General features: G+C 40.1%; 1 protein-coding gene across 2 annotated transcripts in view; it reads left to right on the forward strand.

Annotated features, from left to right (window-relative positions):
* Nucleotides 1-17,306, forward strand: part of LOC127801141 (5'-3' exoribonuclease 4-like) — a 67,351-nt gene that overhangs the window by 25,367 nt on the left and 24,678 nt on the right. For both annotated transcript variants that reach the window (XM_052336012.1, XM_052336014.1), the window contains 2 exons: nucleotides 973-1,059; nucleotides 4,933-5,013. In XM_052336012.1, coding sequence (XP_052191972.1) covers nucleotides 973-1,059; nucleotides 4,933-5,013 — 168 coding nt within the window. The remainder of the gene's footprint in view (nucleotides 1-972; nucleotides 1,060-4,932; nucleotides 5,014-17,306) is intronic.

The following is a 17,306-nucleotide window of genomic DNA, read 5'->3' on the forward strand; positions in this document are numbered from 1 at the left end:
ATTTTCATTCTGTTTTTGTCTGTTTTCTTAATTGATTTCTAAGTTTTGTGAGTGTGCAAGAATTCAAGTGGGAATTCTCTTCGGGTTGGTCTTCATTTGACAGTCCTAGCATCAACAGGAAAGAAAAAAAATTCGCTGCGTATGATCAGATCTAATCTAATAGTCACTACTTGCGTCATGTCCATCTCATGCCCATAGGACTCTTAACCCCAATAAGGCCTAGTTACCAACTCACACTGTCCATGCCTTTGGGCTAGCTCTGAGGTCTTCTTGCTAAAGTCCACATGCCAGCTTGCTCGTGCAACCACATTGCCCAGTTCAGCCTAGCAACGTGCCCAGTGCTGCACCTGACTTGACTTTGTCTGTCTGCCAGTGGAGCCATCCATGGCCCCAGTGAGCCCTACTGTGCTGCCTGACTTGCCTCCGTGTGCCCATGTGACCTTAGTAGTTTTTCAACTCCTCCTTGCTGTGCTCCTCAGCATCCCAGCCTCTGGGCTTGGCCTTGGTCCAACTTGCTCATTCCAAGGCTTTGTCTTCCTCAGCAGCTTGGTTCGCCCCTGCTTGGTCATGCCTAACACACAGGCCTCCTCCCATGTTGGCTTGATCACTAGCTCCTTAGCCTTGTCAAACACTAGCCTTGTCAAACACATGAGACATCACGCAAATTTGATCCTTATGTGAACCATTATGGGATGGATTTGTTTGGTTTATTCAGTTCTTGGCATGCCTGGGCCCAGTTGGATCCTTCTTTGAAATTTGTTGGATTGTTTCTTAAGAATTTTCATTTGGAAAGTTTGCAGAAGAGCAGATAGCACATACTGAAACACATTATAAAATTTTGATTTTGTTGATAAGCAAAATAGTCTTTGTTGTTCAGTGTTAAGATTCTTTAATCTATTCATCAATTGATCATCTCCATTCTTTACTTGAAACATCTGGTCTTAGCTTCATTTTTGTAATTTTCTTCATCAGGTTTTGCTGGACAGAGTGGAACATTTTATTCAATCAGTTGCAGTTTTTGAGGATCAAATTTTTCGGAAGCGGGCTCGTTTACAGCAGGTGTCTCTTTTACACTCTCTCTATTGTCTGCATCACCTGGATAAAAATGGATGTAATTAGTTTATTGTGAAAGGAAGGGCATGTGCTCAAAGCGGCCTTATGAGCAAAGGCTAATCCCCTTGCCAACTATTCTTTGGTTAGCATTTGCTGGAAAATGGTATATTTATTGTTTCAACATGAGGACAAACATAAAACAAAAGGGCTTCCAGAAATGTGTAATTCCATTATCAAATTGCACATTGACTAGTTTGTTAGGTATGTAATGGTCAAAATAATTTGCTCAGAAATTCTATTAGTTTGCTCTTGTTGGATATTTAATGGTCAAAACAAATTGCTATGTGAAATTGTAATCGTTCTCTTTGTGGGCCCGTCCTGGTATAGCACATTTTAGAGAACACCACTTGCTTAGTTTGAAAACCTAGCATATGTTTGGAGTACTTAGAGGGCAGAGCATGGCAACTCAAGCTCTGGACCATAATGAATTCTGTAAATTTTTTGTTTGGTTTGCTTAGCCTAATAATTGCAACTTTAAGTTGCAGTAGTTCAAACTAATATTGGCATATGCAACTGGACTACCGGTTGGTTCAGATATTTCTTTTAACAAAAATCAGGTGAACATTTCTGTTGTTTCGATTCCTTTTATCATTCAATTATTAGGACACTGCTTATAATATTTCTGTCATTTTTCTCTTAGAAACAATCACTTTTGTATTTTTCAGCCTACAATTTTTGGGAGGTGGGTGGCATTCGGCATTGTTTGCTTGTGTGAGATGGCGCATGTTTGGAAGTTGTCTAGTTTAATTATAATTTGTGTGTATATCAGCAAACTCCGGTTAGCAAGGTTCCTAATTTGAGGGCATTTTGAGGTAAAATGGTGCAATGATCAGGTTATGAGGGACTTTAGAGGATATTTACCAGGTGGAAGGGGCAATACCATAAAAAAGGACTAGGCTTGCCTTGATAAGAGTACCTGTCCAGTTTGCCTGTATAGTGCAGTCTCTTTTCACTATGGCTGAGGTTGGTGATGATAAAGTGGTATTTGTGGGGATATTTTTACGTATCATTTGATTGAATCGGACACAGTTTGCCAATATGTCATCATAATAAGGGTTGGATGTAGAAGATTAAGTATCTTTAATAAAAACTCTTTTGGTAATGAGATTTTGAGTTAGCTTTGAAAAGGGTTGGATTCTGGAGTTGCATCTGCTTGAATGGGCTCACCCTAAGGGAGTGAGTAAATCCAAACATTTCCTTAATTTTTCACTGAAGGTGTATGGAATGGAGTTAAGTTGGTATGGGATCAATTTGTCTTGTAGATTTATGATGGTGGAAAATGTAGTGAGAATCAAGTTTCAGTATCTTATTCTGTGTGGCTAGAGGGCGCAGGAATCTTTTCCTATATATTTTCTTTATTGGTTTCAGGTTAGGTGAATAGTTGCATCATAGCGAGGATGATAATGAATGGTAAGGTACAGATGATTATATTGGATTCCTTCTGACTGTTTATTCGGCAAGAAGAGTGGTGCAAGTGCAAGAAAAGTGATGCACTTTAAGTTATGTCATGGTTGGGGGGAAATTCAAGGTTTATGTTTTGACTAGGGCTAGAGGATGAGAGTTGTAGTGGAAGAGGATGAGAGTGCTAAAGCAAATGCCTTTATTCATGTGTTCTGTGATGCACCGCAATAGTGGAAGAGCATTTAGTCTATGTTGGCTGGACACAGCTTTTGATTTTAACTATCTTGCATGTGAATAACATTCTCAATAATATCTCCTTTTTGAACAATTGATACAAGATATCTGATTAATATTTTTAGGAGTAACTCAATCTTCAAGTCTTATTACGACTTCGTCTATTCTTCTATGCTTGTGAAACTTATACTCCATATATTTAGTTTTTGATTTCTTCTACTTGAGGTCTTCAGATTCTAAAGTTTGTCCAAAATTTGAGCTTAAAATTCATGATTTCTTTTGTCTTGTCTCTTTGCCAATATCATCTACAAATAACATACATGTAGATTTATTTTGGGAGTTCATCTATCACAAAAACAAAGAGGCATGATACATGTCTTGTATAAGTTTTCAGTTTTGCTTGATGATACATGTCTTTAATAGCCTTTTTATATAGGCAATCTGGACTCCACTTGTCCCTAAAACCCTACACAAAACTTCACTCAAGACTTTGTCATAAGCTTTAGTGTTGACCTAAATTTCTGGTCAGTTGAAACAAATACATTGTGAATAGAAATGGACCAAAATATTGTTACTTAATTTGGAAATCTTTGTGATGTTTAGGTAATTTGTAAACTGAAGGTAAATGCCTTTAGCATTTTTTTTTTTCCCTTTTTCCATTTGAAAATTTTGTATGTGGAAAGATTGCAATATGTTCAGTTATCATTCAAACATTCACATGCTTAAGAAATTATAGTCATAGGTAGTGATAATTGGTGAGCTAAAATCTATTTAGGCAACCTCTCTAATGGGATTAAGCAAGTAATATTTGTGGTGCTTATCTCATTCTATAAGTCGAACAAAATGCATTTGTCTCACTGGGTGCAGTGGTCACTGATGTTGAAGATCCTTTTAGTGCATGTCAACTTACTCTCCAGTGCTGCCCAAAAAAGGCTCCATCAATTAGTTGTTATTTATGTTGTATGGACTCTTGAAATTACCATGTTAAACAGTCAAATACTTGCAGCAAGAATCATTAGACATGCACAGCTGTTTGAGTTTTCTGTACAATACACAAGAGCTGCCATTTGATGCTTAAAATGTTGTAGTTTAGTTTTATAAACATTATTTTTTCTGAGAAAGTAAAATAAGTGTGAGAAATATGAAATCTAGCTGTGTTGTTTATTTTAGACATTAGAATTAGATAAAATTTGCTGTAAATGTATTGAAGTCCATTCACGGGTCTGTGCTTATATATTTCCATATCTTTTCAGCACGTTGTACTAAAATTTAAATGCATGTACAGTTCTGACTGTTGCTCAGAATTCCTATATAAAGAGACACAAGATACACTAGAAGTGATATATATAGACATATGTGCACCTGCATATATATTAGAAAGATTAAAGAAAAGCAACATTGAAAGTTCTGTATTCTTATTCGGTAAATTAAAATTTGGTGTTTATTTGCACATTTATTCTTTTGTTGTTCCTTGTGTTAAATACTGAGGCAATAATTGACTGTTCTTTTGTATGCATGCATTCATTAACTTTTTCAAGTGTCATGACACTATTTGGCTTTTATTTTGGGGGATATGCATATTTATTAGAGATAATAAAATGGCAATCCAGTGAACAAGACTCTTGTAGTTGCGGGGTGTGGGTGTATATGCAGCCTTACCTGTCTTCCAGGTTGTAATGGAGCAAACTTTGCTGTTGCTTCATGCTTGAAGGTTACTATAGATGTGATCAATTTTATTCTTACTGGACTATAAGTCCATCTATAGTTTCTAGTTATTGTAGTTCAATTGCACTTTATACCCGTAATGTAGTACTAATTAACTACCAGTGAAATATAATCCTTTGCATCAAGCTATATGGATAAATTGAGATAGGATTTACAATTGTTAAAGTGATTATTCTATGTATGTTATTAATGTCAAGGATGCTGAATGCTGCCTAGCTCTTTGGTCTTTTTCATTAGTATAGGCTTCATGGATTTGCCTACATCATTGGCAGCTCTATTATCTATTACCTTCTGATTGTGCTAGTTTCTGCTTGAGCCATTGGCCTCCTCCCCTCTGCATTTTTTTCCCAATTAAAGTTATTTAATAGGTTCTAATCATGTTGTCAGCTAGTGTCTTTATTCAAAATCCATTTATTATTTTGATAAAATTTTTACTAATTAGACTAGTTATTGTATCAGGCTATGGAGAATAATGAAGACATGAAACTTAAAGCAAGAAAAGAGGTATTTGAAGAGCCAGCAGCAGTGGTTATCGACAAGGTCTGCTTTCCCTTTGATTTTATTTGAAGATATTGAATTAATGAGCACCTAATTCAAATTAACAGTAAATGGAATTCAATTATGGAGTGCAAGCCTAACTTGGTTGGGTTGCAACTAAACGAATCAAATTACGTGATGGCTATATGAATTTTTATGGGAGGATAGGTCAGATGATAACTATATGTTGATAAGCAATTGAGCTTAATCATTCTCCTTTTATTTGTCTTCAATTCTCTTTGGGTCTGCATTTATGTAGCAGTGATGAGAATTGTCTTCGTTTCCTTTTGTTTAGAAATATTTCTCAAGTTAGGGGACTGATGTGGGTGTATCGATGATGGAATTGTCTCTGTTTCCTTTTCTTTAGAAATATTTCTTAAGATAGGGTACTGATGTGGCGATAAGTTTCTATTTTTTGAGAAAGAATGTAGAAATATATGTATGTAATATATGTCATGAATCTTGCTTTGATTATTTGTGTGATTGGTCAATATTCTGTAGATTTAAAAATTGTAATTAGGATATGATCATATCTATGTTGCTGTAAATAGAAAATTACTCAATTAGGAGATTTGTTTCAATAGTTAGGTAGGCATCTATGTGTATATATTATCTTCCAGCTCTATGAGAAAGTAAGCCATATTTTTTTCCCCACATGGTATTAGAGCCTAAGAAACCCTAGGACTCTTTTTTCAAGCTTTCATCGCCGACTGCCCTTCTGCTGCTACCGGCAACAACCTTCATTGTTGCCCAACCTTACCTACTACTACAACCATCACTAGCAGCCTTCATTGCTGTGATAGTACTTTATTTCTCATTCTTTCCTTAGCCCTTCCCATTAACCAGAGACGTCAGCCACCATTGATGAAGTTAGTTCCCATGACACAAGGGGAACACCGACACCCATGCTGCTTCAGTCGTCGGGAGAACTATAGCAAATCACTGCTGCCTATTGGTTGGATGGAATAAATTATCTTAAATGGTCACATTTGATTCGAACCATTTTGAAAGGGAAATGGAAGATTAGCTATGATATAGGAACTAGACCAAAAAAGGAAGATCCAACCTATGCGGCATGGGATGAAGAAGATTCCATGATCATTACATGGCCATGGAGTTCCATGGCACTCGAAATTAGTCACACCTGCATGTTTTTATTAATAGTAAATGAGGTTTGGGAGTCTATCCAACAACCTACTCAAAGGTGAAGGATGCAGCCTAGATCTACGAGTTGAAGACCAAAATAGTTGCAGTGAAGCAAGAAAACAGAACTATCACTGAGTATGCCAATTTCCTAAAAGGACTCTGGTAAGAGATAGATCACTATCGGGTAATTGAGATGAAAAACAGTGATGATGCAACCACCTTAAAAGCTTTTATAGACAAAGATCGCGCCTACGATTTTCTTGCAGGCCTCAATGTGGAGTATGATCAAGTGAGGGTTTAAATCCTAGGCAAAGATGACTTACCTTCATTTAATGAAGTGATTTCAATTATTATAGCTGAGGAAAGCAGGAGGGGTGTCATGTTGGACCCAAAACCAGTTGAGGGCTCAGCAATGGTGGCAAATGGAGGAGGAAGTCGTGGGTTTAAGAAGGACCAACTGCTTGAAGAGATTGGAAAAACATATCTCAAATGGACAATGACAATCGTGAGAAGTTAATATGGTAACCCCACAAGGGGAAAAACAATCCCATGAACCAAAAGAATTCAACAAGGAGTAGATTGAAAGGTTGCGATACTTTTTAAGTACTCTTGACACACCATCCTCTTCAGGTACCTATTCATTGCCACAATGAGGTAAACCTCCAATTTCGCATGCTTTAAATGTCTTTGATACATTCTTTAAAGACTCGTGGATTATTGACTCTAGAATCACAAACCATATGACTCCTTCTTGGGTTTTTCTCTTACACTCACCTTGTTCTAGCAATTAGAAAATTGCTACAGCTGATGGTTCTTTGATCGCAGTAGCTGGAATAGGAAAGATTAAAATCAGTCCTTCCTTGACCCTAAAAAATGTCCTTCATGTGCCTAAATTATCCACCAACCTACTCTTCATATCCAAACTATCCTATGATGCTAATTGCAAAGTGATTTTTCTTCTTTCTTGCTGTTTGTTTCAGAAAAAGGACTCAAGACTGATGATTGAACATGCTAAGGAACATGATGGCTTATACTATCTTGAGAAATATGAGAAAGTACCTGTTGGTAGGTGGAATCAGCCCTTAACATGCCTTTCAGAACCACATGTACCCCTCAAGGACACTATTTGGCTGCATCATTATAGGCTGTCACATCCTGCTTTTTCCACTCTTAAACTCTTGTTCTCTTCTTTGTTTAAAAATCTTGATATTAGATAATTTCATTGTGATGTCTGTGAGTTTGCCAAACATAGACGTGAGGTTTTTCCTGCTACTAGTAACAGATGTCATACTTCTTTTGAATTGATTCATAGTGATATCTAGGGTCCATCAATCATTCCAAATGTTTTTGGGGCACGTTGGATTGTTTCGTTCATTGATGATTGCTGTTACAACTCTTGGGTGGAACTCACCCTCAAAAGCTAGCTGTTAAGGGGAGGGTGCCCAAGAGATTATAAACCCCGCACAAGAAGCTTGAACTTCCAATGTGGGGCAAGTCCCATACCCTGCAATGGACCATAACATACCACCACGCTTCGCAGCCCGGCGCCTACGACGGCAGGCTGTGCACTAGTCTCTGCTAGTCTTGGGCGAACTCTACAATGCCGACGTCACCTCCGTCGCCGCTCGCTTGCACTGGGAGCCATATGGGGCTGGCTCTGATACCATTGTTACAACTCTTGGGTAGAACTCACACTCAAAAGCTAGTTGTGAAGGGGAGGGTGCCCAAGAGATTATAAACCCCACACAAGAAGCTTGAACTTCCAATGTGGGACAAGTCCCATACCTTGTAATGGACCATAACAATTGCACAATGATTACATGGGTCTTTCTTCTTAAATCTAAATCTGATGTGAGTGATATTCTTCTCAATTTCTTTTTTATGATTCAGAATCAATTTGGGGCACAAATCAAATGATTTCGGTTAGACAATGCAAGAGATTATTTCAACCAAACCCTTTCCAACTATTTCCTTCAACGAGGAGTTATTCATGAATTCTCATGTATTTCTACCCCTCAATAGAATGGCATTGCAAAATGAAAGAACAGCCATCTCCTAGATACTACTAGGCCATTGTTGTTTCACAAAAATGTGCCTAAACAATTTTGGGGGGAAAACTATTCTTATAGCCACTCATGTCATAAACCGATTATCCTTCCGAGTGTTACATTTTCAAACTCCAATGGTTGTTTTATCCCACTTCTATCTTGCTCTTCCTACCACAAATCAGCTTAGTCCTAAAGTATTCGGGTGTGTTTCATTTGTTCTTGTTCACAACCCTCATCGGGGAAAGTTGGATCTTAGAGCTCTTAAGTGTGTCTTTGTGGGCTATTCAGGTGTGTCTTTGTTGAGACTGAGCCCTATTTTACTCATCCTTATCTTCAAAGGGAGACCTCAAGTGTGGAAGATAAGAATGAGCTGTTCCTTCCTAACTTTTTGCCAGCTCCAGCTCTTAAACCTCTGCTTGAACAACCTGCATTTGAACCTCTTTCTCCTCGCCTACTGCCCGAACCTGCATCTGACTCTACCCCACAAATACATAAACCTAAATCCTCCCTCCAACTTGTTCTCCAAACTGCAGGGGGGGGGGGGGGGGGGAGACCACCATTGACAAACGTTTTCTCCAGATTTACTCAAGAAGAAAAAATTCAGAACTTGAACCAAGGTTGCACCTATCATTAGTTCCAATGTCTAGAAATGAGGTAACATCTATTCACTCACCTTCTAATGTTGATTCCATGGTTGATATTGACCTTCCTATAGCACTAAGGAAAGGAATTAGAGAATGCATGAAATATCCCTTATATCCACTCTCTCACTTTGTATCCTTTAAAAGATGCTCTCCATCTCATAGAAGCTTTCTTACAAACATACACACAACATCTATTCCTACCACATTATTAGAGGCTTTAAATTGTGAAAATTAGAGGAATGCCATGACTGTTGAAATGCAGGCTCTGGAAAAAAATACTGCATGGGAGATTGTTGATTTATGAAAAGGGAAGAAATTTGTTGGGTGCAAATGGGTCTTCACAATCAAGTATAAAGTAGATGGGGCACTTGGAAGATACAAGATTAGGTTGGTAGCTAAAGGTTACATCCAAACATATGAAATAGACTACCAAGAAACATTTGCCCCGATAGCCAAAATGAACACAATGATAATTCTCTTATCCCTAGTAGCTAACTTTGATTGGCCTTTACTACAGTTTGATGTAAAGAATGCTTTCTTGCACGGAGACCTTAAAGAGGAAATTTATATGGACATACCCTTATGGTTCAATAAAAACAGACCTAGAACTAAGGTTTGTAGACTAAAAAATGCACTATATGGCCTAAAATAGTAGCCTAGTGCTTGGTTCGAGAGATTTTCCAAAGTAATGCAGGCCATAGGTTACAAATCGAGCCAAGGGGATCACACTCTATTCATAAAATACTCAGGTTCAGGTTTTGTCACAGCTCTTATTGTTTATGTTGATGACATTATAATGACAGGAAATGATGAAAATGAGAGGCAGAACTTGGGTAGATGTTTAGCTGAGGAGTTTGAGATCAAAGAATTAGGGAATTTGAAGTATTTCCTAGGTATTGAAGTGGCATGGTCCAAACAAGGGATATTTATATCCGAATGCAAGTATGTCCTTAATCTTTTGCGAGACACAGGAAAAATGGCTTGCAAACCATCCAACATTCCAATTGACCCTAATCACAAACTTGGTGAAGTTAAGGGAGATAGTGACACAAACAAAGAAGCATTTCAGAGGTTGGTCGGCAGGCTAATTTACCTATTTCACACACAGCCAGATATAGCCTGTGTTGTTAGTATAGTGAGTCAATTGATGCACAAATCCAAGGAATTTCACCTGCAAGCAGTCTACAAAATCTTACATTACCTCAAGGGTACTCTAGGAAAGGGAATTTTGTTCAAAAAGGGTGGGAAGGGGGGTGGGGGGAAAACTCACTCTAGAGGCCTATACTGATGCAGATCATGCAAACTTAGTAATTGATAGAAGATCTACCATGAGATATTGTACTTTCTTGGGTGGAAACTTTGTTACTTGGAGAAGCAAGAACCAACATGTCGTGGCAAGATCAAGTGCAAAATCAAAATTTCGGGCAATGGCACAAGAGATATGTGAATTGCTATGGTTAAAGATTATTCTAGAAGATCTAAGACTCAAGTGGAATGGTTCTATCAAGCTCTATTGTGACAATAAGTCGGCCATCAATATTGCACACAATCTTGTGAAGTATGATTGGATGAAACACATCGAGGTGGATCGACAATTTATTAAAGAGAAATTGAATAGTGATCTTATCTGCACATCTTATATACCAAGTGAATCATAGCTAGTTGATATTCTAAGGGACTCAATAGTCAAGTCTTTCATAAGCTTATAGGCAAGTTGGGAATGGACGATGTCTATTCACCAGCTTGAGAGGGAGTGTCATGAATCAAAGTTTTGATTATTTGTGTGATTGATCAATATTATATAGATTTAAAAATTGTAATTAGGATATGATTATATTTATGTTATTGTAAATAGAAGATTACTCAATTAGGAGATTTGTTTTTGTCGTTAAGTAGATATCCTATGTGTATATATGTATCTTCCAGTTCAATGAGAAAGTAAGCCATATTTTTCCACATTTGCTGAGGTAATGTAGAGATTTTTGTTCATGGTTTTTTTTGGCTTATTCTCATTTGGAAAGAGGAAAAATTATCTTGGGATTTGACAACAACATATCAAACCTTAATCCCACTAGGTGAAGCTATATGGATTCTAGCTCGTATATCATTTCTGTTTATGATCACATCTTCTGTGAGGCCCTCATAACTCAATACCATACAAGTTTTTCTTAGTTTTTCTCATGCTCAATTGCTAAAGACTTGTTCCATTTTGTCCACACTGGTTGTATTTCCACATGATACAATGATCTTAATTGTCTCTCCCACATCTTATCTTCAATAGAAACCACTCCAAACTTATCACAAGTAACCATGTTGCTATCATATTAAAAGCTGGATGCACTTTGTCAGGTTTTCAGCTGATTGGGGTTAGAGAGAGAATGTCTCGCTGGGTGGGGTGGGGGGGGGGGGGGGGGGGGGCGATTTCCGTGTTCCTACATTCGGCTGCCTCACTTTGTGATTTCTCTGATTATTTTTCAAGTGCTGTTCAGTGATTCTTGGTCCAGAGTCTCATTGTTCACGGATTAGCTTCAGTGATTTGCTGCGGATTGGCTGTTCAACGGGTCAGCGCTCGGATCCATTGAAGCAGATTTCAAAAGTTTTCAAAATTTCGAAATTCCCGCCTCCCACTTTTTTGAATTTTCAGCGTGCATCTGGGTGAATACCCGTGAAGTTCGCCTTTGATTCTTCTCAGTGGTGGTCCCCGACCTCCATCCTTGGAGGCTCCTTGCTGTTCCAGCGCTCTTTGCTCTTGGGGGCCCCGGGCCATGTCAGACCACTGTGGGTCTTTGGACATCTAGGTGGCTGTTATTTTCTGCGGTTATCCTTCATGGCCAGTAAAGATGCTCCACCAACGGGTTTGACAGATCCAGCTGTCGAAACATGTATTAATGGCGATGCTTTATCAACAAGTGCTTCAGCTATGCCAGATAATGAGGGACCCGAATCATCCACTACCAAGTCATGCACCTTGGGGGATGAGGATACTGTCTCGGTCAACAAGGTGGAAGGGCTAGCGAGAATAGTCCATCTGTTCCTTCTGCTCCCAAAGCTTCAGGCCCATGGGTGGGACTATTTAAGAACTCCAAGAAGAAACAAGTTCATGGTTTCGCTCTACCAAAATTTGAGAACAGTGGCGAGATGCTCGTTATTGATCCGATGGAGGTAGATAATGTTGAGAGAGCTCTGGGACATTGTTTGGTGGGCTACTTTGTTGGGAAATTCCCAGGGAAACAAACCTTACTGAAACTATGCAGCTCGTGGAAAATCCCATACCAATATTTCCCCCATTCAAGTGGATGGCTGGTTTTCAAGTTTGGGGATGCTGAATCAAGGGACCTTGTGCTCAAGGGAGGGCCGTACTTTGCATTTGGGCGTCCCTTGTTCCTAAAGGTCATGCCCAAATGTTTTGATTTTGATGAATCTCTGGATGTCCATCTGCCTCTATGGGTCAGATTTCTGGGCCTTCCTATTGACTTCTGGAATCCAACATTGCTTGGTAGGATTGCATCAAGATTGGGTGTTCCTATTGCAAGCGACAGAAACACAACAACTAAAGAGAGGCTTTCATTTGCTCGGGCTCTTGTGGAGATTGATGTGTCTAAAGACCTGGTCCATGAGGTCACATTTAAGATGCCGTGTGGTAAGCTTCGCCATCAGCGTGTTGTTTACGAGTACGAGCCACAATTCTGTCCTCTTTGTATGCTTTTTGGTCACACCCGTCAAAGCTGTAAGGCCAGTAAGCAAAAATCGGTTCCATCCGAGGGGCCTGTCCAGAGCCCTGAGCTGGTTCCTGTGATGGGTGATAAGATCCCAGATCCTATGCAACAAAAGGATCCTCCATTAAAGGAGCAGGAACATATATGCGTCGAAGTCAGTGCTGATGCCTTAGTGCCGGATAAGGGTCAGCCTGATCCTACAAAGAAGAAAGCTGCCAAATCGAAGACCCCCAAGAAGAAGAATAAGAGCAATCCCTCCCCAAAAGGAAAGGAAATCTCTGATCCTTCCCAAGCGGGCAAGGTCTCAGTTCAAATGGCAGGGTCCCAACAGGAGGTGATTTCTGCCTCCACTTCTGCTGATCCGCCTCAATCAGTCCCTCATGTGGAGCAGGCCATTGACCTTCCTTCTTCCTAGTTGGTGCACATTGAGGACAGTGACACGGGGGGCCCATTCACCATCGTGACTTACAGGAAGAGAAGTAGTAGGCTAAGGCAGGTCCAAGAGGATCATCCCGCTGAGGCAACCATGGCAGAAGTGCAGAGTCCCTTGCCCGCATCAGTGGGTCCCTCTGCTAAGGTTAAGGCCCCCAGCCTGAAGAAAAGTGTCAAGAGGGGTCCGGCCCTCCGAAAGTCTTCATGATCTGTGCCAGTTGGAATATAAGAGGATTTAATATGCCTCTTAAGCATTCCGGGGTCAGGGACCTCATGAATCGTTATAACATTGCTGTTATGGGAATTTTAGAGTGTAAGCTGAATTCTGAGAAGCTTCAAAGGATCATGGCAACCAGGTTTCAAGGGTTGAGTGAGTTGAATAATTTTCACTCCCATCAAGCCGGTCGCATTCTTATTCTATGGGACTCGTCGAAGGTGGCTCTTGAACCTATTGATATCTCTCCGCAAGTTATCCATTGCAAAGCTATCTGTAAGGTTTCCCTTATTTCCTTCTCTATTAGCTTTGTATATGCCATGCATTCTGTTGTCGACTGGAGGCCATTATGGAGCAATCTTAGGGACTTTGGGGCTCTTTGTTCCTCCCCTTGGTTGGTCTTGGGTGATTTTAACAATGTTTTAAGCATTGGGGACAGATGTAATGGCTCAGAGATTACCCCCTATGAAGTCAAGGACTTTGAAGAATGCTGTGTTTCTTTAGGGCTTTCTGACTTGCAGTCCCTTGGTTGTCGCTATACTTGGTCAAACAACTTGGTGTGGAGTAAGCTTGACAGAGCCATGGTGAATAATTGCTAGATTTCCGAGGGTCTCCAAGGCTGTGCAAATTTTCTCCCGTCAGGATTCTTATCTGACCATTCCCCTTGCCTGGTCACTCTTTTCCATCCTTCTAGACCTTCCAACAGGCCGTTCCGTTTCTTCAATATGTGGGCTGATCACGATGATTTTCAAGCCCTGGTCAGCCATCATTGGTCGCATCAGTTTTTTGGGTCCAAACAGTTCATTTTTTGTAAGAAGCTTCGCAGCCTTAAGGAGCCTTTAAAGCAGCTCAACTCTGCTCATTACACCCATATTTCAGCCAGAGCTAATAAGGCTTCTTGTGATCTTAAAGTTGCTCAGCTTGCCCTGCATGATGACCCTGTCAACCATGAGCTCCAAAATAAGGTGGCTGAGTTACGGAAATCAACCAGCTTCCTTAAAAATGCTGAGAGGCAATTCCTTGGTCAGCTTGCTAAATGCAAGTACATCATGAACAGCGACAAATGCACCAAATTCTTTCACGCCCTTGTCAAGCGGAATGCCAAGAGAAATTATATTGCATCGATCACCAGGGATGATGGCTCAATTTCCTCTTCTCAGCAGCAAGTGGCCAATGAGTTCCTTTCTTATTATCAAAATTTGCTCGGTGTTTCCAGCAGCTGCCAGCCGGTTGATTTCAGTGTCTTTGATGCGGGTCCAAGAGTATCTTCTGACCAGGCTGATGCCCTTGCCAGGCCCATCTCTATGGTTGAAATTAAAGAGGCGCTTTTTGACATCGGTGATGGTAAAACTCTTGGGCCAGATGGCTTTTCTTCTTGCTTCTTCAAGAAAGCTTGGCCCACGATTGGAGTTGATTTCTCCGAAGCAGTCTTGGAATTTTTCAATGCCACCTCCCTTCTTAAACAGATCAACCACATTGCTATCGTGCTCATTCCGAAGTCTTCCCATTCTCCTTCAGTGGGAGATTTCAGGCCTATATCATGCTGCAATGTCACCTACAAGGTCATTTCCAAGATCTTAGCAGCGAGAATGGCCCCTGTTATGAACTCCATCATTGATCGTGCTTAGGCTGCTTTTATTGAGGGGAGGGGCTTGGTTGAGAACATTCATCTTGCCCAAGAGCTTCTCAGGAAATATAACAGGAAGCGGATCTCTCCGCATTGCATGATCAAAGTTGATCTTCGCAAAGCATTTGATTCCGTCAGTTGGGTCTTCATCGAGGCTGCTCTATCCGGTTTGGGTTTTCCCTAGCAATTTATTGGGTGGATCATGCAGTGCGTCTCAACCACCTCTTTTTCCCTTATGATTAATGGCAGCTTGCACGGGTTTTTCCAAGGGAGAAAAGGGCTTCGCCAAGGAGATCCTCTGTCCCCCTTCATATTCGTTTGCTACCTTGAGTATTTTTCCAGGTCCATCAAAGTGGCAACCAATAATTCAGAATTCAATTTCCATCCCAAGTGTGGTGATCAGAGGATCACGCATCTAGCTTTTGCGGATGACCTGCTTCTTATGGCAAGGGGTGACCCCATTTCTATAAAAATTCTCATGGACTGCCTCAATGGATTTGGGGCTATTTCAGGCCTCTCAGCAAATGCCCTTAAATCCAGCCTATACACTGCTGGCATAACGGGTCCTGATCTTGAAGATATTCAAAGCCTAACTGGTTTTCCCAATGGGTCCATGCCATTTAGATATCTTGGTATCCCTCTTGCGGCTGAAAAGCTCAAAGTCTCACATTATGCCCCGTTTGTGGACAAAATGGCAGCCTTCACCAGTGCATGGTCCTCCGCCTCTCTATCTTACACTGGTAGGGCAGAATTAATTCGTGCTGTGCTTCAAGGTGTAGAGAGTTTTTGGCTTTCCATCCTGCCTATTCCTTCAGCGGTTATTGTTCGCATCATCCGTTTATGCCGTGAATTCCTTTGGAACTCCAAGCACCCTCTTGTGCCTTGGAAAGACATTTGTTTGCCTAAAAAAGAAGGTGGTCTCGGTTTCAAAGATATTAAAGTTTGGAACCTTGCCCTTCTTGCCAGATCTCTGTGGGACATCCATCAAAAGAAGGATTCTCTTTGGGTCAAATGGGTATCTCATGAATATCTCAAGGGACAGTCCGTGTGGGCATGGTCTGGCAGAAGTGATGACTCCCCTCTTCTTAAGAAGCTACGCTGGATAAGGGACAAAATTTTGCTAGAAGCTGGGTATAATGATGCTGCCATAGCTCGCTTAGATAGCTGGGTCAACAATGGTCGCTTCTTCATTTCGGCCGCTTATAATTTCTTTCGCGACAAAGGCCCTTTGAGGGTCTGGGCATCTGATGTATGGCACCCGAGTGTGGTGCCTAAGCATGCTTTCACCCTTTGGCTGGCTGCCAAAGCAAAGCTTCTTACGAGGGACATGCTGCTTTATCTTGATATTGACAGAAATTGTGCACTATGTGGGACTGATGTGGAGACCAACAGTCACCTATTCTTTCAATGCCCTTTTAGCAAATCAGTTTGGGGCAGCATCCGTGAATGGTTGGGACTATCGAGGCTCATGAGCACTATTCCAAGTGCTTTAAAATGGTTAAAGAAAGAAGCTCGAGGATCATCGTGGCAAGCCAAGGTCAAGAGGATTGCTCTTGCCTGCACTGTTTACTACCTTTGGAACACAAGGAATAGGAAGATTTTTGAAGACAATATGCCTTGTATTGATTCTGTCATCCGTAGGATCAAAACACAAGTATACAGGGTCACTTTTACTTTGTATCCTCATGTTTTGATTCAGTTTGAGGCCCTCTCTATGGGTCACTGATTGTTTTCCTTGGTATGCCCAGTGTACTTGTACAGTTCTTTTGATCTTTATACATTTACCTTTGATAAAAAAAAAAAAAAAAAAAAAGCTGAATGCACTTTTCCTTTTTAACCATGTTGCCTCAATTCTATGGGTTACATTCTCATTAATATCTCTCATCTTTTTCAATGATTGATCTAAGATATCTAAACTAATTTTTTCCTAGGATGACTTAATCTTCAAGTTTCACCTTAACATCATCCACAATTATATTTTTACCAAACTTACATTCCATTTATTTGGTTTTCTTGAAGTTCTATTTTTTTTTTTTTAACTACAAAATTCAAATCCTTGAGAAGTTTTGAAAGGCTTGACTTGAAATGCTTTCCTAAAAAGTGGAGGTCAATAGTGAACCATCTCTACTTAGGGCTCATCTGAAGAGATAAGTTTAATATTATAATGCAAATGGTTTGATTGAATAAACAATTTGATGATAAACAGTTGAAGACTGATCTGAGGCATTTCCCATGAAGATGAGACCTCAAAGTGCAATAGCGTGTCACAAGTCCGAGTGGATCTGCCAAGGGCTAGCCATTGCCTTGTTGCACCTTGATATGTTAATTTTCTTTCTTCTATCATTTAATTGATCTAAGCACTTTTATCTCATCATTCAAAGTTTATTTGTGCCAAAAATATGTTTGATTGTTTTTTAGTGAATTTTCTTATTCGTCATGCCTGTTTTACATTCTTCTATCCCTATTTTT

Source organism: Diospyros lotus, chromosome 5 (genome assembly GCF_014633365.1).
Source record: "Diospyros lotus cultivar Yz01 chromosome 5, ASM1463336v1, whole genome shotgun sequence".
In the NCBI taxonomy this organism is placed as follows: Eukaryota; Viridiplantae; Streptophyta; class Magnoliopsida; order Ericales; family Ebenaceae; genus Diospyros; species Diospyros lotus.